General features: G+C 41.5%; 1 protein-coding gene and 1 long non-coding RNA gene across 2 annotated transcripts in view; one reads left to right on the plus strand and one right to left on the minus strand.

Annotated features, from left to right (window-relative positions):
- CERS6 (ceramide synthase 6) overlaps positions 1-20745 on the minus strand; it is a 118346-nt gene extending 97601 nt beyond the window's left edge. Inside the window, exon 1 of the mRNA XM_044417921.1 lies at positions 20394-20745. Coding sequence (XP_044273856.1) covers positions 20394-20563 — 170 coding nt within the window. The 5' untranslated portion in view covers positions 20564-20745. The remainder of the gene's footprint in view (positions 1-20393) is intronic.
- Positions 20746-24306: 3561 nt separating this feature from the next.
- LOC123016979 lies at positions 24307-27065 on the plus strand. Its single transcript, XR_006413517.1, has 3 exons — positions 24307-24466; positions 26185-26234; positions 26997-27065. It is a non-coding gene; the product is annotated as an uncharacterized LOC123016979 (long non-coding RNA).
- The last annotated feature ends 296 nt before the right edge of the window (positions 27066-27361 follow it).

Consider the following 27361-nt stretch of genomic DNA (forward strand, 5'->3'; position numbering starts at 1 on the left):
GCACCCAACTTTTCCTTTCCCTTCCCTTCCAAATCTACTTCCTCACAACTTGCACAGGGGAACTACCACACTCCAGTCTTTTCTAGCCAACCTGCTAGCCGACATGCACACATCAATAGCCAACTGCTCCTACTGAGATGCTTGAACTACTACTAAAATTTAGAAGTCAGGTTCAGAAAATGTTATTTGGCTAGTATAATCACCATAATAACAGCATGCAGCATTTGTATGTTAACACTGTTTGACTGATGGTTCAATATTCACATATAGTATTATTAGCCCACATTCTTCTATTAAAAGGCACATCTTAAAATAACAGTGCATATCAGTGAGAACAACAGATTTTAGAATGGCAAATACAGATGTATTACAGACACAAAAATAAATACTTCACAGCCAGCTGGTTAACATCTGATGCACCATCTAAAAATAAATAGCTCTTGAGGTCTAAGCTTTCCAAAACAATGGGAGTAGAGAGGAAACATTTGCTCATTTGTAGTAGCAGTTTAAAAGACATAAGTCTAATATATTTTAGCAGAGCATAAGCAAGTATTTTAGAGAATTTATCTTTAATATTTCTCCATTTGCTTTTCCATCATACGAGAATCCACTATACTTTTCACATAAATGATCTACAACTAGCGACAGGATGACGACTCTGTTTGGAATGTCAGCAGAATGGGCTTATCTTGAACAACTAATCCTTCAACCTCCAGTCAATCTTCATATTTCCTGATTGATCCAGACTGATGCAGCAAATATTTCCAAATATAACACAAGTGGAAGGAAAACTCCATCCCAAAGTTAATTTGGGCAGCATCCCTAAGGCAAAATGGGTACCTGACCTGAGCAATCACTGCATGCTAATTACCCACACTACACAATGCAAAGGCTTCTATATTTCATCATGTTTATAAATTAAAGTATGAATCTAGAAATACAGCCCCAACATCCAATGCAGGAACTGGCAATTTGTGACCCTCCAATGTTTTGGCCTTCCATAATCTCTCACCATTGGCTATGCTGGCTAGGATTGATGGAAAATATATTCCAAAATATATTCCAACAAGTCTTTCTCTGCCCCTGCCTATCTAATGCAAACTTCAGGTGCGATAAATTACAATTGTTCCCTTAAAACAAAATAAATAAATCAACAAACAAATAAAAAACAGGCGACAATTTCAACAATTACTCACCAAGAAAGCTGCATTAATCGCTTTGCTAAAGGTTCATATTATACAAAATATTATTTGCTTCACACCTTGGCAATTTCTGTCAATGTCCATCAAAACTTTATTGTCTATATTTCTATTATTCTCTCTAAAACCTATTCTGTCCATTTCCCATACTTTTCCTCCTGTTTTGTATACTTTCCCCTCCTCTAGAATACTCACCCTGTAATGAGCAGACATTCTGGTCTCAGGACTGGTCCAAACACGACTTGGCTGACTTTGAACAAATGTCTCATGGGGCTATCTTCTCAGATTTCACACACAGAACTCATACATTAAGTGCCATTATGTCAAAATCACACAGAAAATTTGCATTCTGGCATATAAACCATTCACATGGATGACTGTATTACATCATTTTCTGCATGAAATCTGAACTTTCTAGTCCTCCCTCCCCTCACACACACACATATCTTCTGCTTTTTGAGATAACTATGATTTTGAACATTTCTTTATTTCTGTTGCCATTGTTACTTGCCATCAAGTCACCTCTGACTTATGGGGACCCTAGGAACGAAAGCCCTGCAAAAAGTCATGTCCTTGACTCAGCAAAAGGATGTAGCTTCTTTTATGGACTGATCCATCTCATAGTTGTGCCCCCACACTTCTGTTTTGACTTCTCCTAGCATGATAGTCTTGCCCTCTCATGAAGGTATGAGCATGACAGTTTCAGTTTTGTCATTTTTGCTTCCAGGGAAAGTTCTGGCTTAATGTGATCTAGGACCCATTTGTTTGTCTCTATTACTCAACAGAATAACTGGGTTGTCATCTATGTAGAAGAATCCCAGAAGAAAACCCAGGAAAAAATCATGGAACAGAGTGGATAATTAAGTTAGCCATTTAATTAACTTGGTTAATTAAATAATCTAAATGTAAGCATTTTAGCTTGTAAACTGAATTAATACCTTCTATAGCATACCTTATTAAAAAGGGCTTTTCTATATAAATGACCAAATCAATTGCTTCTTGTAATGTTAATATTTACACTCTTTTACCAAGCATGGACATTTCATGTTCACCTCATCAAAATGAAGGAATGCAAGCACAAGCAACACTCAAGCTATTCACTAATTCCACCTCAAAGTTTGTTCCATCCTATGTCTATATGAAGATTACATTCTAGGTTTTTTTTTTCTTTTCGAATGAAAATGTTCACATCAGTCGTATGCATCTTTGAAATGAGTGATCCTCTCTCATTAATGAAATTGTGTTTGTGTGCATTCTTCAACAATTTAAATTTTCCATGGGTGCTTTTCAAAGATACCACACTGCAAACACCTTTTTTTGGTTCTGTAATTACATTGTAAGCTTGAAATGGACAGAGAGGAGGTCAGTACTCATTCTGGAAAGTCTGGTCAGTGAGGTATAAACTGACTAAGTTCTGAAACTGGCTAAGTGAACTGCAACTATCTTTTTCTTACATCCTATGAAGAAAATAAAGTGTTCTGCTTCAAACTATCTGTTTGGGGCATGTTCTAATAGAGGTTTATCAAACCTCTGCTGATATTTTGATACCTGTTCTATTGGAATTATATCACATTAAGTACATCAATAGGATGCCTAGTACCTGAACTGAAGGAAATATTGTAGTCAATTCTGAAACTTAACAACAATTTAGAAAACATCAGATTTCTATAGGCCCATACTGAATTAAGTATTGATTTCAAAATTCTCTTTGTAGGTTGACTAAGTGATGTCTTAATTAATGGTGAGCAGACAGGATTTAGCAAAACGCAAGAAAAGCTAACCAAATATTATGAGTTACATCCAATGTTGCAGAAGCCAGATTTCTATTTATGTAACAGAATGTTATCTTCCTCTCTCCCCCTTGCAGACTTTCCAGCCTCTAAAATTTCTCAGATGGGTTCCCCCCATACAATCCTCTAAGCAGATCTGGGGGGCCAGGGAATGGGAGAAGAGTCACCCCTCATTGTTCCATTGATGGAAAGGCACTAGCTAGATTACACCCTATCAATTTATCAAAGATACAAAAGAAACTGATTACTACAGTAATACACTGAATGCTAGGGTGGCATGGTGGTTAGAGTGTTGTGTTGATTTTTATCAGAGAAGATAAAGAAGATGAAAGCTGAAATATTTTGCTTTATGATTTTCTGCTCTGTTAGTCACTCTGCTAAGAGAGGAGATGTATACATACATAAATGTGATTTAAAAAAAAAAATGGTCTGAATTGACAGAAAACCCTCAACAGATACTATTGAAAGCTAAATGCTTACAAGCCCTGTAATCATAAATGTGAAGGTGACAGGAGAAGAACTGTTGCAAAAGATGGAGTGTGTCCTTAGCTCTCCAGATGGGTATATGCTTTGAATGCTTCATGTTGCAGAATGAAGGCATAACAACACACACACACACACACACACACACACACACCCCTACCTTTCAATACCATTTTCAACATTTGCCTTAACCTGTAATATCCTAAAATGAAATGCCTGCCACTTCCTAGTTGAAAACATGAGGGCAGTTCCTATATTAACATACATATCCCCTGGCACAGATGTATATCCAACTCAGTCTGTCTGTTGATCAGACTGACAGAACTAGGTCAAAATCTTTCTCTAGTAGCTCTAGGCAATCTTAGTAAATTTGATGCACCTCAGTCTTTGGGATTTTTTAAAAAGTATTTATTCCAGAGCTTATGGTTCCCATACTCAGAGTCTGACATACCACTGTTCCATGAAGAGGCAGATTCAAAATACTCCTAAATCCTACTCTTACTGCATCTGTTCTCTCAGTAACAATAATACACTTGGCATTTTTGTAACAAATTAGTGTTAGTAGCACTTGGATGAGTGCAGAAGTGGGAGAAAGACATGTCAGAAGAGGAACTGCTTTTTTTAATGGAGATGACCAATAAAAACCCAAGGCAGCAGATGCTAATTCACAATCTGTACAGTTAAAAAACAGCAAGAATTGGCAGCCAGCTCTACATTTAAAAGACTTTAACAAATATAGGGAAGATGTACATATCTGAGAGTTATCCTTAGGCACAAGTTCTGCAAAAGGGCAGTTTTATATCAAGTGAATACATTTTGTTACAGGAACATTAGTGAGAGGCTCAGTTAGTGCAAGAAAATCAGAGGGCGGGCCATCACTTGAGGATAGGTTAGGATCTCTGGATTCTGTGCTAGGAGTTTGTTATAGCTACAGGACTTGAAGGTGTGCAGGACCACGATCATATGGACCTGAAATAGCAGAGGCATTTCACACCTGTGAGGCAATAGTGCCCAGACAGGCATTTTGTGTCCAAATGTATGCAGACAGAGTAGAGTTTAGAAGGCCTCTAAGGAGTTAGAAGATTTAGGTATATGTGAGGTTCTTTTCTAGATAGTTTTAATAAGGTATCTTTGTGCAGGTAATATAACATCCCTAACCACCTTGACCCTGCTCTAATATAGGATGTTCAGTCACTCCAGGTGTATTATAAGAACAGTGTTATTGTGGCCATGCAGTCCTCTAAGCTGTTAGTGTATAGGGCTTTTTCATGTTCGGTTCCGTGCATTGCTTAGTAGCCAATCAGGCTTTTGCACATACATCAAACTCAAGAAAAGGAAGATATAGAAAATGGCAACATGCCAGAAAACTGGTCTAAGCATAAGAAAATAACAGACAACTTGACAGACCACTGACAACTGATTTGAAAACTAAAAATATTAAATTAATTAAAATAGCTCAATGTCCTGTGTTAACTGTCAAAGAATTCCTCTTCCCTAGAACTAGCTTAGCAAATACAACAGTGCGATATGTCACAAAATAATCTCCCCTAGGCAACTGGAATAAAATTTTGTTTAAAGAGGAATTACCACCAATAAAGGAGTCCAGATATCAGATCCTCAAATCTAAATATTAAGAGTACTCCAAAAGAAAGTGAACTTTATGTTCTGGCATCCAAAAGGACATTATCAATCTTCCCTATGTAGTCCTCTAATCTCCCAGACTGCAGAGTATTTAATCATTGGTCCAGGCATAGTTGTGATATGGCAGTAGTCTGAAAATCAATATCAATAATAGGTCTTCAACTTTCCATATGGGAATATCTCAACAGTCCCTTCCAATCAAGTAATAGCCCATGGAAAAGTTAGCTGTTCTGATTCCAGCGCTGCAATATCTCAGTGTACCTACACATGAGCACCATATAAAAGCTAGGGCAATAATTTAATTTTATATAGCTCAAGAAGAGGCATCACTAACTTCCCACCATCCTGGAAACAAAAAATAGCACTAGCAGTTCCATTAGCTGCCAGTGTAGCAGCTTTCAAATGAGAAGACGAATTTTTAAGCATCACACCCATAAATTTGTATGAATCAGTCTGCTGCAACAATTTCCACCAATGTCCTTTCCTTTTCTTCCTGAACAACAGTATTTTAGTTTTAGAATAATTTAAATGGTCAAAGATGCTTAGTATGATATTTAGGTTCCCAGAAGTCTTTGCAAGCTTTATTTTTTTTGAACTTAATTTTCTCTCCCCGCCCCAACTTAATTTTAATACTCAGCATGTTCCTCAGCTAAATACTGAGACAGCAGATGCACTAACTCATTTTCAGCACTAATGGGCAAGACATGTCCCTTGTGAAATCAGGGAATACTAACGCTGGCTTGTATTTGACATCCTCCTCCAGGGACAAGCCTCTATAATCCTGGGCACATTACAAAAGAGAATAATTTAGTCATAAGTACATTGGTCACATCATGAAAAATACCTTCTCACTGTTTTGAACAACCTGAATAATTTTATCTGGTTCCTTCATTCACCATGGAAGCAGAAGCACAAGCATTAGCTTTTGAAAGAATGTGTGAAAGAAAGATTATCACCCATGTTTCAGACTACAATAAATTATATCACCATATATTACCTTTCAATCGAATATTTGACCATGCATTATAGAATTAGGTGATCAACACTTTGCCCAACTCATCCTATTCATGAGATCCGCTCTGAGAATATGACAATTTAGGCTGACTGTTCTGTTGTTAATTCAACAGAGGATTGAACATGCTGCGGCTTGCCATGGCTTATTTTATTCCCTCAGTCCTGCTGGCTCAGGAATGTATTCCAGCTACCTTTACAGCAGAACTTCTTGTTTCCTTAGCCCCTACATCAGCACCTTTTCTGCAATTGGTCTGCTGCAGTTTCTGGCTCCTGAGAGAAACTACTGCCCATGGGCATCAGTTCGCCAAATGGAAATTACATTTGGAAGCCTTATGAACACAGTAACAGTTTGCAACCTTTCCAGGCAGGTTTTTTTCCAGGCTGTTGCACAAGTCCTCCTATCTCTTATTTAGCCTATCCTACTCTTTTGGAAATGTCCTTGTCAAATTCATCTTCCTCTTCAGAGCCTTCCTCGCTCAAGAACAACTTTTTTCAAATGGGTGTTTCACATTGTACTGATGTAAAAACCCCATCCTTACAGTTTCTTCTCCCCAGCAGCCTGCCACTGGACAGTGAAGAAAGCTGACAGGAAGAAAATTGAGCAAAACTGTCAGAACCTTTCTCCTGTTCTGTACATTTTTCTTTTACCCTGTTTTCACCTGTCTTGGGGGTAAAAAGGGGAGGCACACAAGGGGACACATTACATTATTGGTCATGCTAATACTGAGTAAACCAAACTTCATGCATCTAGCTGGACAAAATCTAAAACCTAAGCTATGCTAGCTCGAGTCATGAGAGACTCCAGCAGGATCTTTACTAGTTGTTTCCAAGGAACCAAGAGTATTTGGCAACAGAAAAGATTGGGTTTGTTTTACTCTCAGTGGTGGTCACTGCAACCAGTTGGCTCTACTGCATCATGCATTGAGCCTGTAGACAAAGAACCTGCAGTTGCTTGGTGACTACAAAAGATCATTGGTCATCTGAAATACATTGTTAATCATAATCAATCAATACATTAGAATATGTGAATCTTCCAATCAGTCTAAATGGGCTAGCAGAACTGACGCCAGAGGTGGAATTGAAGTCATACAAGAGAAGCAATGGTTGACTATCAGACCTGAGGCTACAATAGTAATATGGATATGGAATCCATTATCATAAGACTGAAAATGCTTTCGGGACTAAGCTGCACACAGTTAATGTAACTTCATTAAATAGAAGCACACAGGTTTTAAATTTATTTATAATTGTCTAACTGTTCAATACGTGAAACTCCCCGGGTGGTTAACAAAAGTTAAACACAGCAAGATCAAGAAAGACATAAAATAGTAAGACCACAGTCAGTACTACCAGTACAACATTCTTGTGATATGGAGTAAAACACAGTTCAACCATTCCAAAAGTCTTGATAGTTCACAAAATTCCAAGTGGGATCTACTGTTTCACACACACACTATGGTTGAATCCAACCCTTTCTAGTCTTAGCAAGGCCTATCAGCCAGCATCAGCAGCCATCTGCCAAGGCTCACTATCTGACAAGGGGCCACTGCCAACTGCTGCTGTAGCTTCTACTGCCCTTCTCCTTTCCTTTCCCAGCCCTACTGGTGCTGAGCATATGAACTGCCAGAATGACATCCTCTGCTCTTCCCAACATCAGCTGGAGCTGACCCGAAGAGCACCACCCAGCACATGGCATTCTAAGTTCTTTTCTGATCATCTTTGCCACTGGTTTGCCAGTTGGTTGGGCCTACTAAATACAGTTGGTCTTGGGAACATCTGTAGAAAGGGGAAGCAGAATGCAGCTGCCATGGCTCATTCACCAAGTGGGGTCTGAAGATCACTGAGACACCCCTACCCTATGATCTGCAACCTCACTCATCTTGTGGCATGTATTACACCCGTAATCAAGTGAGCTTGAAATGGGCAAAACTAGTCTAAGATTGCAAAGCTAGAAGAGCTTAATTGCCTAACCAGCTAATTGTCAAATCACCCTGTACATAAGGTTTGGATGGCCTGACTACAATCCAACTGTGTGGAGGAAGGCCTTCATATCTCATCAGCTACAACAGGAATTAGGGGATAGCTGAATTCACACATAAGGCTGCCACCCAAAAAGCAGTAACAACATTTTGCAAATAGTAAGGAAACTGATGCAAATTCAAAAGCAGGATGGCAAATGCCAGGGCCCTCAAGTTTGCTCCCCACAGAACAAATGCCTTAAAAATAACTTCATTTTTAAAAAAAAAATAAAACTTTAAAATCAAACCCACTTATTGAACTAGAAAGCACCAGGATGTGAGGATTACCAGGTGGACTGCACAGAGTAGGCAGAAATTGAGCATGAGCATGTTTTGTATAATAAGTTCCCACTTCTTAAGAAAGGCATGTTTCCTTGAAGTCAGGTCAGTTGATTAAACAAAGCAGAAGAATATGAAGGGGTATGGCAGTGATTTCCCTGTAGTCTCATTGATTGGCATCATAGGAAACAGAAGCTCAACAGTCTAAAGAAGAGGAAAATAAACATATAGAACCTTTCCAGGCTGGTATCTCCAGACATTTTGTATTATACTGGCTTCAGCCAGCATGGGTTATTTGAAGATGTAGCCTGAAAAAAATCTGAAGGGAACCATGTATAGGAAAGCCACTAAAGGAAAAACTCATTCCTTAGCTAATAGTCCTCTTTTCAAGGACATGCATCTCATGATCAGGGTTAATAATTCAGAATATAAGAAATGAGCTTGTGCTAGGTCTCAATCTTATGCAAATTTAAACAGAAAAAAGGCATAGAGGACCAAACGTACCACAGGAAGCAATAGTTAGGAGGGGCATGCCGGGAATTCTAGGCCGTTTTCTAAGTTTGCATTGGTCTATACCCTTAAACTATTGCACCTTCACTGTCAGAACTGCGTTTCCCAAGGTATGAAGTCTAGAACTGATCAGCATGTCCCTGGCTAATCAGCTCAGAGGGACTTTGCACTCAGATTCTCTCATCCCACACTCCTCAGCAGTGTGAAAGGACAGAGGGTATGGCGAGTTGACTATGTGTGGATGGATGAGTGGTACGAGAATCTTTTCTTTTTCTTTCTCTCACTCTCCCTACATTTGCTCAAGAAGAGGAAACAGGGGAGAGCTATTGTTCTCGTGGCCTGCTTGCGGGCTTCCAGGAGACATTTTGTTGGCAACTGTGGAAAACTGGATTCGGGACCATTGTCCTCATCAAGGAAGGCCACGACAAACCAGGAAACATCCAAAATACCACAAGAATGAGTTAAGAATGGGAGACCATGTAGTATTCCGGGGATAGGCACAGAACTCATTCTCTAAACACTTTCCCTTCCTGTTCTTTTCACACCTATACTTTTTGTAAAGCATAAGGAAAACACGTAAGTTGCTAAGTTTACTCAGAAGTCAGACTGAGTGATGTCAACTAACTTATCCTTTAAAGCAGGGGTCTCAAACTCACGGCCCGCGGGCCAATTGCTGGGATGGGGGGGCACGGGGGAGGGGCCCTGCGGCCTTCAAAGCGCCGGCGGCGCCCGGGCCGGCCTCCGGGAGCGACGCGGGATGAGTGGCCTACACCACCATGGTGGTGGAATACTTGATGCGGCCCAGCCTCACCCAGACTCTACTTCCACCAGCCCCCAGGTAAGTTGAGTTTGAGACCCCTGCTTTACATGCTTGTTTCCAGTTTTGAACAAGAAGAATACTGAAACGGTGTGAAGGTCTGCTGTTAGTATATCCTCCCTCTTGTATGAAGGGAAACATAGGGGCAATGCTAAGCAATCTGTGCAATTCTTTTGTACAAGTCAACATTGGTAGAAATAATAATTCTCTTAAAGAAGGGAGATGCAATCTGCTGTTTTGGACTAATGAACTGAAATCACACCTGCTCAAAAAGGCACTCCAGTAAATAAATAACATGGTAAGGTCAGCACCACCGGTTGCTGTACCTATTTCCAGAGTATTGCAAATCAAGTATAAAGAAGGGGGAAAGGTACAGCTCTTTAATTCTGCATGATGTTAAAGCAAAGTGTCAAGTGTATTATACCAATATGATTCTGGGCAGATGCTGGATGTTTGGCGAAAGATACACATTCTAATCATATTCCCTGATCATATTCCCACCTGCAACCCCCTCTGTATGGTTATTTTATAACTTTTTTTTTTTTGCTGTAAAGAAGAGTCACATGATCTCTGTAGACACAAATTCACATCTTCAAAGAACTTTAAAACCAAGGATCTGTGATAATACCTTCTAGAAAGCAAAACTGCCCAATAATGTTACAGAAACCTCAGGAAGAGCATGACTTTGTGACTAGATTAATGGAATTCAGTTACCAAAAATTTTAAACATTGCATGCTACATAATTAAAAATTCATCTTTTTCATCTTTTTTTCATCTTTGGCCTATAATGAATCTTAAACAGAAAACAACTTTATATAGATATTTCTTCAAAAAGCATTTTATTAAAAAAAAACAATTTAAATCAATTTTTTTATTTTAAAGAAATCATTGAATTTTATCCACCACGCCAGAGACTGAATGTACTTATATAATGCAAAACCTCAACATTTAGAATGGTTTTCATATACATATCTATTGACTGGTTCACAAACTCAAGTATGCATCATTTGATTTATCAATATATTTCTTACAGCTGAATATATTCCAATTGTAAACTACCTTGAACAGTTGATAGAAAGACAAGGTTTAAACATTGGGGGGAAAAAACCAAACTCCAGTGAAAACAAATTGTTTCAGGCAAATATGTAGTGATAGGAAAGTTGTGATGCCAAGTGACCTCAAAAATGGCTCTATGTTCTAGCAACATCCTGCCATAGAAGCCCTTTCAGGTTTAGCCACTGGAGCATGGAGAAGAGATAAAATTCTCGCCTGTATATGGTGCTTTCTAACTTATTTGATCTGGCTGCTTTCTGATCTTGCAGTCTGATATATAAACAGATTTGATTTTTAAAAGGATTTGCATGCTCCAACAGGATTTGCATGCTCCAAAAAAAAATACTTATACTGAAAAATGGGTCAGCACAACCTCCTTCATAATTTAGCTTGGAGGAAAAGCGCAATTGTCTTAAAACATTATGTACTCTTTACTCTTGGAGAAGAGACAATATTTGATGCCTGGTAGATTACCTGCAGTCTGAATCAGCCTCACACATTCCATTATATCAGCACTCTTCCCATTCTGCTACATATGTGGATATTTAGATAACTATTTAAGCAGAGTCTGCAATGAGCTTGTAAACCTGTGCCTGGACTGTACCACTTCAGACCAGGGTGGGAAGTCACATGTCTGAATACTCTTCCACATAAAAACTAAAAAGACATATACAAAAGTCCTCTTTGTGCATTCTCTGCAAAAGGTTCCACAAAACTTGTGCGAACTAAAACTGGGGATAGGCATCATGCCTGCTGGTCTTGCTTCCAACATTCCCGCAAAGTCCTGGCTTGCCAGGTGTAGTAGCAAGATCCAGAGAATGCTCACTGTATGAAACTGTGTAGTAGAAAAGACTATAGCCAAAGCATAGGCTTATCACCTTAGGCCAGTGGTGGCAAACCTATGGCACGCGTGCCACAGCGGACACGCACAGCCCTCTCTGTCAGCACGTGAACCAAGTCTCCCCAGCATTGCCCCAGTAGCCGAGCATCAGATAACAGCACACACAGGGGCCATGCAGGTGCTCAGAAAGAGTAGCGGCGCCAGGCAATGCTGTCACGACCCACAACTCATTAGCCGTGACTCGCCCGAGCTTTCGCATGGCCGGTCAGTGTGCTGCCAAGGATATCTATATATTTGCTTGGACTGGCTGTGAGTTGTTTTTTCTAAACTAAAACCTCAGTAGTCAGGTTTTATTGCAGTGTTGGCACTTTGGGATAAATAAGTGGGCTTTGGGTGTAGTGTCCATACAAAATTACCCAATTACTTCAGTGTAAGTTCTTTGACTCCAAATTAGCTTCATTGTGTAATAGGATATGTGGTAATGTAATAAGATATGCCACCTATTTCTAAAAATAGCCATCTACTATTTTTTGGAAATTTGCCCGGCCCAGAAGGTGGTAGCCAGATTGCTAAGTGGACTCACCAAAGTCATACCTACTTCACCAGCACACACAAGATATTCACTAGTTCCCAGTTGCTTTGGGGGCACAATTCAAAGTGCAGGTTTTAAGCTTTTAAGCCTTAAACAGTCTTTTAACTTAGAAAGCCTCCAAAAATAACTTATCTACAGGGCCACATTCCTCCACATGAACCTGACTTGCAAGTTCGATAGAAACCCTTGGACACCTTTTCTCAACTGTGGCATTCCTTGCCCAAAGATGTTAATCTAAGACCGTGACTGATGTTTTTGAGCTGCCACATTAAAATTAGTCTGTTTGCCTATGTTCTGATTCAACTTGGAGGTTTATGGACATCTAATGAACAGGAGGAGCAGCATAAGAGAATTCCTCTGGCATTTCCTCCCCAGCAGTTGCTAGACAGTCATTTTTGGCCATCTAGTTGAGACACTTTGTAGGGTGAAAGCCAGTTGATTTCTGACCTTTAATTTTAATTATGCTTTATTACTGTGTTTTATTGTACTACACTGTATGGTATTCCAACTTGGTGAGGTTTTTAGGGTTTTCTTGCAAAAAGTTGGAATAAAAATACTACAAACAAAAACAGGTGAATACAACTTTATAAAGTTAATTCTTACATTTCATCATTGACTAATTGTTCTTCCACCCTAAATTAAAGCTACTGTGCTCATGTCACATACTATTTCCATAATAAGTGGAATTAAGTGGTACTTAACTAATAAGTGGCCAGGGTGACTTATTTTATATTGTTAATTTGTTTTATATTTTTAATGTATTATATTTTAATTTATGTTGTGAGCCGCCCCGAGGCTTCGGCAAATGGGGCGGCATAGAAATGTTTTAAATAAATAAATATTTCTTTTCCATGTCAAATATCCCCTCCCCCCCCTGCATGCACACATACACACACCCCTGATCCAGAGAATGTACTGAAAGGACATAGATGGAAACAGTAAGACTGCATCCAGGTCACATCACCCTTCAATGCAAGTGTATGTGTGGCGGGGAGGTGTGTGTGGAAGTTTCCATTCTACAATTGAAACAAATAATTTTCATCTAAGCAACAAGCACTGTAGGTTTTGCAAAGCAACAAAACAGGACTCCAAATGGCACATAAATCCCACTTTGAAAGCAAACCATGACTTGTGCAAACTATTTTCTGTATGTCTGTCTTCTTTTTTGGTTTTGGCAAAAAATGTTGAACTATGGTGTCATAGAACTGTGTCTACAACCAAACTTCTGATTTCATATTTATTTATTTATTTATATTTATATGCCGTCCTTTGCAAAAGCCTCAGGACGGCTTACAGATATCTTCACCTTCAGTGCACAGGAAGGAGAGAAGAAAGTGTACAACCAGGCTCAAGCCCCAGAGCAGGAAATCACAAAGTTGCATGCTCTGCTCCAGGACAAAGAAACATTCTTGGTTGACTACCAGAAGACCAACCAGTTCCCCACTTTCTAGAGACCATATCAGACACTGCAACATGTTTCCAGGCACATCTCTCCCAAAGCAGCTTCCTTTCTTGAAGTGGTTCAAAATGTGTATTTTATTATTACTTTTATAGCCCACCTTCCCCTGCTCTTGCAAGGAACCTGAGTTGGCTTACATAGTCCTTTCTTCTCCATTTTATTTCACCACAGCGCTATCAGGTAAATTAGGCTGAGTTGGTGACACCCCCAGAGTCACCCAGTGAACTACATGGCCAAAGGAAGATCAGATCCTGGCTTTCCAGAGTCCAGTCTAGCACTCTAACCACTATACCCCACTACCTCTCTTTTAGAGAGAAAATATTATGTGGAAACTTGCATGTGTAGACTTTATAAGACTTAAGGTACAAACCTATGCAAGTTGAGATGGATAAAAAGCCTATAACTCCCAGCCTCTCCCAGCCAGTATATTGGGAGTTGTAGGCTTTTAAGAATATCTGTACATGCACAGGATTGCACCTTAAAGTGGAAAGCTACAGGCAGACAAAGCATAAGGGGCACTTTCTCCCACTGATTCTTGTTTCTCCAAAATGTCTTTTAGGGTAAGGGATGGAGGCAAAGCATAGAGACTCCTTACGTGCATTTGTGTATCACATGAAGTTAAAATGTGAGAACCAAAAGCACACAGAACAGTGAGAGTTTATGGGTTAGTTATAGCTATTAACAAATAAAAACAACCTGCTTTGATTACATTAAAGAAGACAATGCCTCCTTTCTCCAGTGCAAATACCAATCTTGGGAGACTTAATTTATATTGTTAATTTATATTATTCTATCTTGAAGTTTATTTATGGTTGTGAGCCGCCCCGAGGCTTCGGCAAATGGGGCGGCATAGAAGTCTCCTAAATAAATAATTAATTAAATAAAATCTATACCCCCTCTTGGGCATGAACGAGGCAGTTTTTCTTGGTGTGCTTTCCAGGACCAAGGTGGCACCAACTCTTCAGATGAGGGCAGTGAGGCCTCAGAAATTGAGTCCGTGGATATGGAAATGCCAGAGGAGGTGGAACTTATCTCAAAGCCTCTGTCTCCAGGTGTTCAGGCAGACCCTGGGAACCGACAGGGTTTGAAAATGCTGGGAGAGAACATGGGAGAGGAGGGACAGAAGCCTTGATGTGGCTCACGATGTGACCTCAGGAAAGAAGGGCTAGCCAACTAGAGGACCTGCACAGGACCTCTGGAGAAGGGTGGCATACCCAGTGGGGTAGAGCTCAGGGTTTCTGAAAAGGAGAGTTCTTAAAAATAGTTTGTAGCTTGGGTTCAACAAACCATTTGGTGCAGGCTCAAAGACCCCTTTTGGCTGTACAATGGAAAGAAAGTGCTTTTTGCCAAAGAACTGTCTGATTTTTGAGAAAAGGAAGGAGGAAACCTGACTCCCAAAACGTCCCCATGCCAAACTTCCATTTCCTTCTAAAAAGAAAACCCAGAAGATTGTGGTTCTCCGAGCATCACTCACAATGTAGTTCAGCTGCAAAGTCATGCAGCTAAGTGATGGGATTTTTGCACAGACTAGGAGCAAAGCTATACTAACATAGGCTCACGGGGGCATGCTAGGTCTTTTTTCTGTGTAACCTTGTATAGGACTGCGCCCGAAACAAACTTAAATCTCAGCTGCCATTGCTTCCCTCTTGGAATTCTGGAGCTGCAGTTTTGTGAGGTTCTCAGAAGCCTGTTAAAAGGCTATTATCTGCCTAATAGAAGCAAACTTCTCAGGATCGCATAGGCAAGAGCATGGCAGTCATGGCTTCCAGCTGGACAAAGGACTCCCATGTGATGTTTTTACTTAGACCTCTTCACATCTTCAAAGTCACTCCTAGAACTTAGCAGCCTAAGAACTTGTTAGCTCAGATCTATCCAGAATTTAAGCCATACCGTGATTATTGGCCACTGTCACATTGGCTTTGACCCAGGCCTGCTTTGTTCTCTTCAACATTATTATTATTATTATTATTATTATAACATTTCTATGCCGCCCCTTGCCGAAACCGCGGGGCGGCTTACAAAAACCTCGGGGCGGCTTACATCTCTATTCCCTTGCGATTCATGGGGTGTTTCCCAGGTTGTGCAATGTCCTTTAGCCACCCCACCTCTTGACTGGCCTTGTTAGTGCTTTTCTCCCTCTAATATATACTCCTCTTGCATACTACAAAGCTACTGAACAGCGTCCCCTCCCATATCAATTCTTCTCCCCTTCCTCTAAATAAAGGAGTGGGTAACTTGTAGGATTCCACATGTTTTGGCCTACAACTCTCACCATTGACTAAGTTGGCTAAGACTAATGGCATTGCAGGCTGAAACACCCAGAGGGATGCAAGTTGATCACTTCAACGAAAAAACCCAGTCTCTCTCAATCTTCTGTCAGATTCTTCTTTCTCTAAGAACCAAAACAGACAGTGCTTTTTACTGTTTTCCTAGCAGATATGACACAATGTAGACACAACAGAGGAAACCAGATCTTAAAAGGTTCTGTACTCCTATGCAAGGGTCCCAATATAAACATTGAAAACTAATGTCCATTTTGGTTCTCGGTCTGTTTCTGTTAGGCCTGAAAGTTTCTCAGTTGCAAGACACCAACAAGACCAGGTCTGTGATCAGCAAGGAGACCATTTCTCTCACAGGTCCTTAAAATGAGATTCAGTACTTCAAGGCAACTGTCACGGGACAGGAAATCTTTAACAATGCCCCCTGGTTACATGGACATGAAGCCCCTGCCCTTTGGCCACACTTAGCCCCACAGGTTAGGTAATTTGTCCTGACCTGAGTATGGCTCGAGAAATCCCTAGCATTAGGGATTTCTCATTCCCAAAATGGTATCTCCCACCCAAGGCTGATATATCACAAACAATTTCTAGAAATATTCCATTTTGACTCTGTCTTGAGAGCTTGGCAACTTGTGGCTCTCCAAATAGTTATTTATGTGCAAACTTTTTATTTTTATGTTTATAAACTGACAAGTAGTTCAAGTAGTAGACTAGGCAGCATACAATTTATATACCACTCCAGATTTAAACAGATCCCAAAGAATAAAATGCTATATTATAATAGAGTATCAATAAAACTGTGCTTGGTTAAAAATATTGGAATAAAGGTGTTTTCTGGAAGTGTCACGGTTGGCACTATACTGGTGCCTGCTTGTCCTCCAGAGGCAGCAAATTCCACAGAAACAGGGCTGTCTGGTAATATTTTGGCCTGTGACTTCCATCAGTCCTCAGTGGCACAACCAGTGGTGAGAGATCATGGGACTATAGGTCAAAATATTTAGAGGACCACAAGCTGACCACCTCCAGTTGTAAGAAAAGAATCTTTATACATTTTTTCCCAAATGGAGCTCCCTCTGTATAAAAAGTGGTGATATGAACTGTGCAATATTCAAGCATAGACATTCTGTTATGAAATGGCAGACCCCAAATGAAGTATTGGCTACAGAAGGAAATATTTGGCTTAGCTGTCTTTGCAAACATATGCAGAACATTGGGTAATCAAATTTCTCTCAGTTCTGGGCTCCTAAATGTGTCAGATCAATAGAGTATTTGCTCTTTATTGGAGAAGAACAAAAGAGAGATTGTAGGATGTTCAAATTGGCAAGGGAAAACAAATAAATTGCAAAGTTCAAACACGGAATACCAGTACACAATAAAAGTAAATCATTGTTTGGATAGAGTAGAAAGCAAAGCAGAACCAGATTAGACTGGTTTTATCTTACACATAGTATCACTTTATTTTTATTAATACTATTCTAGTAACCATTCTATTTTGTAGTAATTGCACATTAATCTGATCAACACTTTAAATAATAATAATAATAATAGTCATTTGTTGCCATCGAAAAGCTAGGATCTGCAAGAACAGATCCCTGCAGTGAGTCCCAGAAGGAAGAGGAGTGTTTAGATTATGGATTGCAAGACGCATTTAAAAAGCAATGGCTGCAGTTTCCAGAAGATCCATCGAGAGATCAAGACCCCCAAAACTGCAACAATAGGTAGAATTAAGTGACACTGCTGGACTGGCAGGAAACATTGCTGCCATCTACTTGACAGAGAGGCTGAGAACACTAGGAGGAAGAAAAGGCAAGACACTGGCAGCCAGATCAGAACAATGCATACATTCCAAACCTTGGCTGGGCTGAGAAGCCTTACCCTCCACACCCTGGCCATTAGTACCAGGCAAGCGCAGCAGCCAGGACTTAGACTTTTGTTCTACCATGCCAACTTAGATGTTCAGTTAGGCAACACCCTGTATCTTTCCCTCTGTATTTCCTCTCAACTGAATAATTCCTATGGAGGAGGAAGAGAAATCACCTTTTCTAAGGCCTAGCTGGCCCTGGCAGGAATGGGGGATGTTCCTTTTTATTTAACTGTTTCGCCTTTGCTTTTTTCTTTTTACTGTCACTGTCCATTGAAACCATTGGAGGTAAATAAATTATACCAGCTCTAAGGCTGATATACTTCTTCCCCTATCCTGGGGGCAGGTTGGAGGCATGGGAAGTCCAACAGATCCACAGCTCATCCCAGTATGCTCCCCAGAACACCTCCTTTGTGCACACTCTGGCAGCAGACCTTTCTGCAACTTCACTGAGGATGGCTTGCAAGAAGCTCTTCAAGGATGTACCTCTTTCTCCAATCATGAAGGGAGAGGTACAAAACAAAAAACTATGGTCCCAGGGATACCCTCCAAGGGACCACAGAAATGTACCATCTCCTCAAGGCATCCATCTTTTCCAGCTGCCATGCTACTCAGAGGAGTGGAAAACATTTATTATTATTCTTGGGGCACATGTGCACACACTAATATGTTAATACAAAAGAGAAAGTGATATGGCTTTCTTCGTACATGAGCTCTTTGAAGCACCTTTACTGCACTGATGGGGTTTCTCCAAAAGTTCCATGGTAGAAAATGGGATGGGAGCAGGAAGAAGAGACAGGGAAGAAAATTGGGTGGGGAGGAATAATGCAGAAAGGAGGGCTCCACATCATCTGTAACCATTCATCTACACCTGCTGAGGAGCACCATTGAGACACAATTAAAAGCTTTGAGTTGATATTTTTAAGGAACTAAAAAAGAAAGCTACAAAAAATCTCTACAAACTAGCATCTTAGCACAACAGCACACACATGAACAAGAATGTAATGATTTGGGAGGAATCTCACTTCAGGAATAAACAAGTGAAAAAATTGTGTCTGCCCTGAAGGAAAAGGCTAGTACAGAAGTAGCCAGAGTGATCTCCAGGAAAACTAGTTGCTAACAAATACACATACTTACTACCAAGACTTTCCCTCTCAGGGTTGGTTTACGTTTATTAAGTGTGACCATTTTGGGATAGTATTTAAGAAATGTGATAATAGACAGATCTAAAACATAAAAATGTTTTAATAAATAAATAAATAAATAAATAAAGCTAAAACTTAAATGTTCTCATTTAACTAGCATGACAATCAACATTCTGCATCTGTCTTCTCCAAAAGAAAAGTGATCCACCAAATTATTTATATACCGATTCAGCAATAGTTGGGCAAGCAGAAATTAAAGATCCAACAGGCTTTTATTTTTAGTAAAGGATTTAATGGGGTGTTGAGAGAGTTCTTGCTTATTAAATGCATAGAATGGGAGCATTTACTAATCTGTTCGCTTCTGAAGCTCAATTGTCCCTTTGTCTAAAAGCCAACAAGCTAGGGCAACATCATATAAACTACCTTCTTTAAAAGGGCAAAATAATGTTTTCAATCACATGGAAACATGTGATTCCTATTCCACATGGAATAGGGCTTTGAGGGTTATTTAGGTCATTTTTTGAACCAGGGGTCATTAAGTCCCTGTTCCATTGCCTGTTTCAACTTCAGCAGTTCTAACCTGGACTATATGATTAAGGGCATGAGTACCAAAGGCCATGTACAGAGTACCTTACCTCCATCACAGAGTGTCTACAGCCTACTCCCTCACAACTGTGTTATTTGACCGCAGGGTTTTTCAGGGCTTTTTTCTGAGGGCCTAGGTTCCAAGTCGACTGGATAGCTATCATTGCATTACTGAAGCCATGAAATGAGGCTGTTTAAAGTAAGTTGGCAGAACCAGAGAGAAAGATAAAACGTTGTTATTTTCAAACACATCTGATTCTCCATTGGGTCTATCCCATCCCCAGCTCCCCATCCATGTGGTACTCTAGCAAAGCTCCCAATGCCTTGGCATGCCACCATGCAGACATACAGCCCACTACAAAATCGCCTGCATTGGCCACACCAGCTAGGAGAAAGGCTGGACAAGACGGCCATCAGAAGCCAACTTCCAGCCTCGAAAGCCCAGAGAAGAAGGTCCCTTGTCTTCGTGAGCGCAGATTTTTAAGGACGGGAGGAGGAGGGGGAAATAGGTGGAGAATAAGCGGGCACACGGGGCGACAGCGGTGAACACGGAAACCACATTCTGCCCCACTCAATCTTCAGAGAAGTTTGACCTGCGCAGCCCACAATCCCAGCTCAGGAGGTCGTGGGGGCGGCAGCTGCCCACAAGCCTCCTGCCCGCGCCCCACCCGCAGGACCGCCAAAGAGAGACGAGGCAAAAATGCGCCCCGGCGGTCAGACACGCCGAGCTGCTCGTTGTGGGGGGGGGACGAGGGGAGGCGAGAGCCCTCCCCATCGGGGCGGTGGGAGCGCGGCCACCCCCGAAAGAGCCCGCCACGTCTCTCACCTTTCGAAGACCACGCGGATCATGAAGATGCAGAAGGCCACGGGGAAGACGAGGTAGAGATCCTCCACCTGAGGGAAGGTGGCCTCTTCGGTGCTCTTCAGGTCCGCCCAGGTGACATTGTGTGGCAGCCAGAACCTCTCGTTCCAGAACCAGGCGAGGATCCCTGCCATCTTTGCTTTGTCTGCCTCGCACGGCTCCGCTGCGCCGCCGCTCTGCCGGCCTCTCTGCCCCGCTAGCCGATGCCGCCGAGAAGGATGCTCCGCCGCGCGCAAGCGTGCGTGTGCCCGGCTTATCGTGCCTTAAATCCGACGGCTGAGGCGCCGCCGCGGCTCTTGAAGGCGCGCCCAACCCCTCCCGGAAGCGGCCGCAGCCCTCGCCCCCAAGCTGGGCCCGCCCTGCCTTTGACCGTCCCTCCCCGGAGGCTCCGCCGCGCCCGCGCCGCTCGCCGAGGAAGGGCCCGCCCCGCCTGTCACACGGCCCTGCAGGACGCCCCCGCGGATTGGCTCCGCGGAGTGCCAGCCAGCTGGAGGCGCGGCCCGCCCTAACGCTCCCGCCGCGGACGCCGCTCGCCGGCGCGGGAGGGCCCCGCGGGGATGCGCGGAAAGTAGCCCTTCCTGCGGCTGCTGCGCTCCCCGCGCTGCCGGCCAGCATCGCTGCCGGCTCGGGTCGGCATGATGTGCGATTGAATCGCTCGCCATGGGAGGTGTTCAGGCTTCTGCGTATCTGTCGCTGCGGCCGTCCTGGTGATTTCAAACAAAACAAAAGAACACAAAAATGCAGGTACCTGCAAACAAACTGTGAAAAGCATGAAATTGAGACGTGAGTCTATCGAAAAGAAACCATCTTTTGCAGGCATTATTTATAAGGTGCCTAAAATACCTGCGGCCTTAACATGGTGCCTGAGGAGCCACCTTGTCCTCATTTTTCATGTATTTGCTACACATATATATGGGGGGGGGGGGGCGTTCGTTGTGCGATGTCCTCCAGAGCCATTGGATTCCAAAGTGTACTTTTGTGTTTTGGAACTCAGAACTGCCCCTACCCCCAGTGCGCCTTTTCTTTAGGTTCTTGACCAGGTAATTTTTCTTTTAGGCTGTCCAGTTTGCCTCCTCTTGTGTGTGTGTCTTTGCGACTGGCTATGCACAAAAATGGTAGCCTTTTGGGTAAGTACCTGCTTCCCCTGCTATGGCAACTATTTTGTGAGGATATCCATAGCACTGTCTCAGATTTTTACCTGTCCATTTCCTTAGATATGTGGGGAAGACCCCTGCATGCAGGTACAGTAGGAAAATTAACACAGACCCTGTTCTCTGGCTTATAGTTAAAGATTAAGATGCAAAAGGGAAAAGAGGATGGGTAGGGGAGAGAAAAAATAAGCAAATTAATGGAGGATTGATCTATTCAGAGCTATTTGTCATGTATTTCTATGACATTGTTGCAACAGCAAAAGAAGGTTATTGCCTTCAACCCATCCTTGGGGGTTTCCTGGCCTCATCAGGTAGGCTTCTGTGGGACACAGGCTGATGGTCCATATGGTCCTTGACTTGGAAGTAAAAGGGTTCTTTTTATGTGTAATACTTAAATTCTCAGGCTCTCCATATGTACTTTGACAAGTTTGATACATAATCTTCCCAGTCCAGGCTTTGAAAAATTTGTGAAATTTTAAAAGTTGAAGAAAAGGAAGAATGTTGTCAGGTGCTGCTTAGTCTGGCAGTGTAGCACTGTAGCCTGGTTAAATTCTTCTTTTTGAGATACAGGAGTTCCATTTCCAACAGAGGGAGCAAACTAGTCTTAGAGCCAAGTCAGAGCTTTCAGCAATATGCACCATGAAGAGGAAATTTGGATTAGAGTTCCAGACATGGGCCTAACCAGTGCTTTTTTTGTAAAAAAAAAAAAAAAAAAAGTGCTGGAACTCAAGTCCTGGGGTCACACTTTTACGCAATGGTCGCTGCCGGCAGTAAGCACTCAGCGCGCGACTACATGACTAATCCCAAGCCAAGCAGCATCCCAAGCCGAGCTGCGCCCTCACAATCATCACTGACACACAAGCAGTCCACAGGTACTATGTTAATGATTTTTGCTGCCAACCTGCTAGGCCCAACAGGGCGATTCACAATCACTTGGAAAAATCCATCAAAAAAAGGTGCCGGAACGCCATTCTGGTGTGCTCTATGACAAAAAAAAAGCCCTGGGCCTAACAACCCTAGCCCCAATGGATAACAGCATCTTCTGTTAAGATCCAGGCTTGCATCTGCATTTATGTATGGGGAGCAAAACTCCAATAAGTTTCTTCCTGCATTGGAAAAATTAATAGGGAACTTATGGGTTACATATAGGCCACTTCCAAAGCAGCTCCTGCCAAGAGAAGAAATAATAGTTCATAGTTCAGTCAGTCCAATTCCCAATGAGGTTTACTTGGAAGGAAGTCCGTTTGATTCCAAAGGCACTAACAAAGAGTGATAGGGGAAACTTCATTTTGAGTGTCAGGTTCTGTTAAAATAAACATCAGCAGGATACGCTAACAGCCAAAGAGCGATAAATCACTTAATGCAGAATATAGTTATCAGTATTTCTTTTATTGTTCCTAGTCAGTCAGCTAATCAACAATTCTCACAGGAGTCTACAGCAAAGGGTAAAAAGCAGATGCAATATAGAGGAGATCTTGACATTCCTTGTTATAGGATCAACCTGATATCTTTCCTGCTTTAAAATTTGACTGATGGATGTGCGTGTTGCCAAGCTGCATGGTGATTATGCGTTATTTCCTCCACGCCACCTGTCTGCATTCTTAAGGCACCATCTTATCATTTTATTAACAAAATGAACTTTGTTAATTAATAAAGAGCGAACCCATTCTGGGAATTTAGGGAAGGTGTCATAAGTGCTGGCTAATAAGTGCTGTGCCCATTTAGCTTATGCTGTAAAAGTGTTAGACCGCAAAACCAGAATAGGAACATACATTTAAATTTAACCTATGGGACTCTGATAGAAACATTTGCAGCACTTAGGGCTTGTGTTCAGGGTTCCAGGTGCTCGTTTTTTTAAAAATTTGGCTTGGGAGGTTTGAGGGGCTTGGGAGAGATATACTTGCATCCACTATGATGCTGTTGCACTATTTTTCTTATTTCCCTCTTTCTTGGTAAGATACTTTGTACCACTGCAGACCTTGAAACTATAGGCATTCTCTGGGTTATGAATGAGTTTCATTCCTGAGAAAATGGAAATTTTTCCTTAAGTTGAATTTGTATGTCAGGTCACATATTGTTGGCCTTCCATGTTCATGGGGGTTAGGGATACAGAACCTCTGTGAATGTGGAAAAACCACACATATCTCTACCCCACCCCCACCCCGCCCAAAAATCACTAGTGCTGCTTCTCTGCAGCAAGGGAATGCCAGAAAGATTTCGTTCTCAGGATGGGCAGGGAAGGAAGGCATAGTTTGGAGGCCTTCCTCTGCCCACTTTTGCTTCTGGCCTCTCTATGGTGATGATGATTTTTCACAGTCACCTTTTAAAATTAACTGGCTTTATTGCGGTTCATTCGTAAGTATGGGTTGTTCATAACTCAGGCATTCATAACTCAAGGATTGCCTGTATTCTGAAATTGCAGATACCCCTTTTATGTCTGGTGGTAATGCAGTTTGGAAGACTTATAAGAAATAAAGTTCTGATAGTGTGTGCATCCTATTACGTTAAAAATGCTCCATATCCACCTCTCTTCTCTCAGTTTTGTTTGTTTCTCTTTTGTATCAGTTCTCAGTAATCTGGGTTATTCTGTTCAGTGTGTGTCACACCAAGTCATTGAGTCTGCCCTAGGCGAAACCTTTCCCCTGCTTTATTTACTCCATCTCTGAACTATCATACTTACTTAATTGTAGTTCCTTTCTTTTTGTTGTTAGGAGTTGTCAAGTTGTCTTTGACCTACGGCAACCCTATGAAAGAAAGACCTCCAAAATATCCAGTCCATGACAGGTCCAGATGGCTTTCTTTATGGATTCAATGCATCTCATATTTGGTCTTCCCTTTTGTCTTCTGCCTTTGATTTTCCCGTAACACATGTTATTGTGTTCTCTGGTGAGTCTTTCCTTCTCAAGATGTGTCTGAACTATGGCAGCTTCAGTTTTGTCATGTTTGCTTCTAGGGAAAACTCTAGCTCAATTTGCTCTAGATCCCATTTGTTGGTCTTTCTGTTGATCCAGGGTCTCAAAGCTGGCCTTGAGGACCATGTTTTAAACATATCCATTTTCTTCTTATCAGCTTTCTTCACTGTCCATACATTGCTACTGGGAATGTGATAGTTTGGATGATCTTGACCTTGGTCTTCTGTAAAACATCCTTTCAAGTTCCTTCATGGTTGCTCTTCCAAGTCTTGGTTTTCTTTGAAATTCTTGGCAGCAGACTCCATAAATAACAGAAAAGTAAAATCATTACCTTTTCACAACTCAGTTCAGCAAATCGCTTAGAGCCAGGTTGGCTGCCTTTCCCCTCACAACTGCATTAATGATTGTCCCAAGATCTATATGTCTATATCTATTGATAGAGCTGGGAGTTGCTAAGCAGAGACTAACAATTAGATGGGTGATTCATCTTTGCTAAATATATTTTAATATCTATGCCATATTTGGTTGAGGTGAGACTTAGAGCAATTCACAGTAAAATAAAAATGCAGACTGTTGCTCGAAGCTTGTTAGATCTCCACTTTAGATATTAAAATCTTTTTATATCCCTAACATTCTTTCATTCTGTGACCTTTCCCCATACATCTGTATGTTGCCTTCTTAGTTCAAAAGATGTTTGTTCTGTGTGGAGAATTAAAACTGAGAGTTTCTTGACACTTTACATTTTAGGTATATATCCAATGCTTTCAGTAATATGGGAAGACAAAGAAATATTGAGGAACTTGAGAGACAACGCTCCAGCATAATGCAACAGGGAACTGGCAGTTCCATGGCCATGATATTCAGTGTACCATACTATATGAGTAGCTTTTGGATCTCACTGTGTCATAAGAACTTAAGTATGACTTCAGAAACCTGAACAATCAGGTTTCAAGATGTCTACAAACTCAAGATATGCTACTTAGGCCTTAGAATGGGTCCAGAAGGAACACAGTATACAAACAGGAGTGACCCTTGAGAACTGCAGCGACAGGAAATGCTGCATAGAGTGTAACTTAGTCTAAAGCCTGTTGCCTTAATTCCTTACTCACATGTATGTGTGAACTTGCATGTTTACACATGTCATGAGAAATGTGGGGTTAAAGGGACTTCTCCTCCCCTCCCACCAAAACCCAGCCTTTCACCCTTCTCTGAAGTCACATTCCCAACCCTTCTCTGAAGTCACATTCCCAACCTTTCTGCAGCAACTGTGTGAGGGAGCAGCAGGGGGGCTGAGCTTGGCTTCCTAGCTCCAAAGTTGGCATGTGGTCTCCTGCTTCCAAGCCAGACATCTTGAAGCATCTTGTGGCTGCTCAGATGCTGTCTAGCGGCCATGGGGTTGCTCAGGCACATACCACTATGAGCATGAATTGGTGAGGGCTTCCATAGCTAGATGAAAGCCCATGCGCAATGGAAACAATTGTTCAGGCTTGATTGTGTTGACTTGTCTCAGCAAAGTGTCTGTCTTTGACCCCCTGAACAAATCCAGAAAGTGCTCTTCTGAATATGAAAAGGTGATTTCATTTTAGAAAGAATAGCAGGTGTGTGTGAGTCATGGCGCTAATGTTTTTTTTGCTGGAGGAATATGCATCACGGAAATAAGAGAGTAATGATTTGCATCCTTTCTTGTTTCAGAGCTCATGACCAGTGTTTTGGAAGTTGGCAGGTGACTTCTTGCTGTACAGGTATTGCTGGATCCTGAACTGCATCCAGTTAATTGCTGCCATATGGGAACTTTTTTGTTCTTCTGCCTCAGATGCTTTCATCCCTTCAGCTCTGTCTATATTGCATTCCAAGAAATATTACTTTCTGAATGCAGATGAAGTTGAAACTGAAAGTTTTTGATAATGCTAAATTTCTAGCCCAAAGGAGTGTGGATCAGTCTAATGAAAAACCTGTTGTAATTCCAAAATATGTTCAATGCAGTAAATATTGGGAAGCATTTGGCATATTTCTTGGACTGCAACCCTTGTATGCAGGATGATCTCACAACAACTAGTTGGGCAGTAGGGGAGAATATTTGGTAATATGGGGGGTAATAAGGAGAAAAGAAGATGAGAACTGTTGTCTTAATGCAGTCCTGGATGGGATTCATACTTTTTTTAAAGCTTTGAACCTGCAAATACTCCTATCTGTACTTTCTAACTTCCTGGATCATCCAAAGGGCTTGCACCTAAAACACCTAGATAACCTGGGGAGAATGTTTGTGAGGGACACATGGTGCTCAGAAAGGGAATGGGGGGGGTGGCCCCAATTTATTATGTGTTATAACCTATTGATTGATTGATTGATAACTTTAATACCCCATCTATACCAAAGGTCTCAAGACAAGCTATTTTAAAAGGCTATAGGAAAAAAATAAGCTAGCCAAAGTTTGGGGGGTGGGGGCAGAAAGAAGGACCTTTGGGAGGGCCTGAATAAAATGTACATTTTCCCCATATTTTTAGCACCAGGCAAGTCAAATTCCTCACTGAAAGGGGTATAAGCCATTCAAGAGGACCCTCTCAGTGGTGCAGTGGATGTGGAACATCTTGTCCAGGTATGTGTGGTAAACACAGACTTCAGGCACCAGGTTTTTTTTCTCCCCCTCAAAAACTTTCAGTGGGGGATTGGTGGATGCTGTTTTGCAGGCTGTTTTATGTGAGAGTTGTTGTTTTTTTCTTTTTACTTGTTTCTTTTCTTTTTTTCTGTTTTGATAGTATTATAAACTGCTTTCGCCATAGACAGATAAATAGGTGGATAGATATAAAGACAGATATTATAAGAAAGTGCTACAGAAGTATTTTATCTATAACATATAAGTGGGGAAATT

Source organism: Varanus komodoensis, unplaced genomic scaffold, assembly GCF_004798865.1.
Source record: "Varanus komodoensis strain SLA01 unplaced genomic scaffold, ASM479886v1 scaffold9, whole genome shotgun sequence".
Classification (NCBI taxonomy): Eukaryota; Metazoa; Chordata; class Lepidosauria; order Squamata; family Varanidae; genus Varanus; species Varanus komodoensis.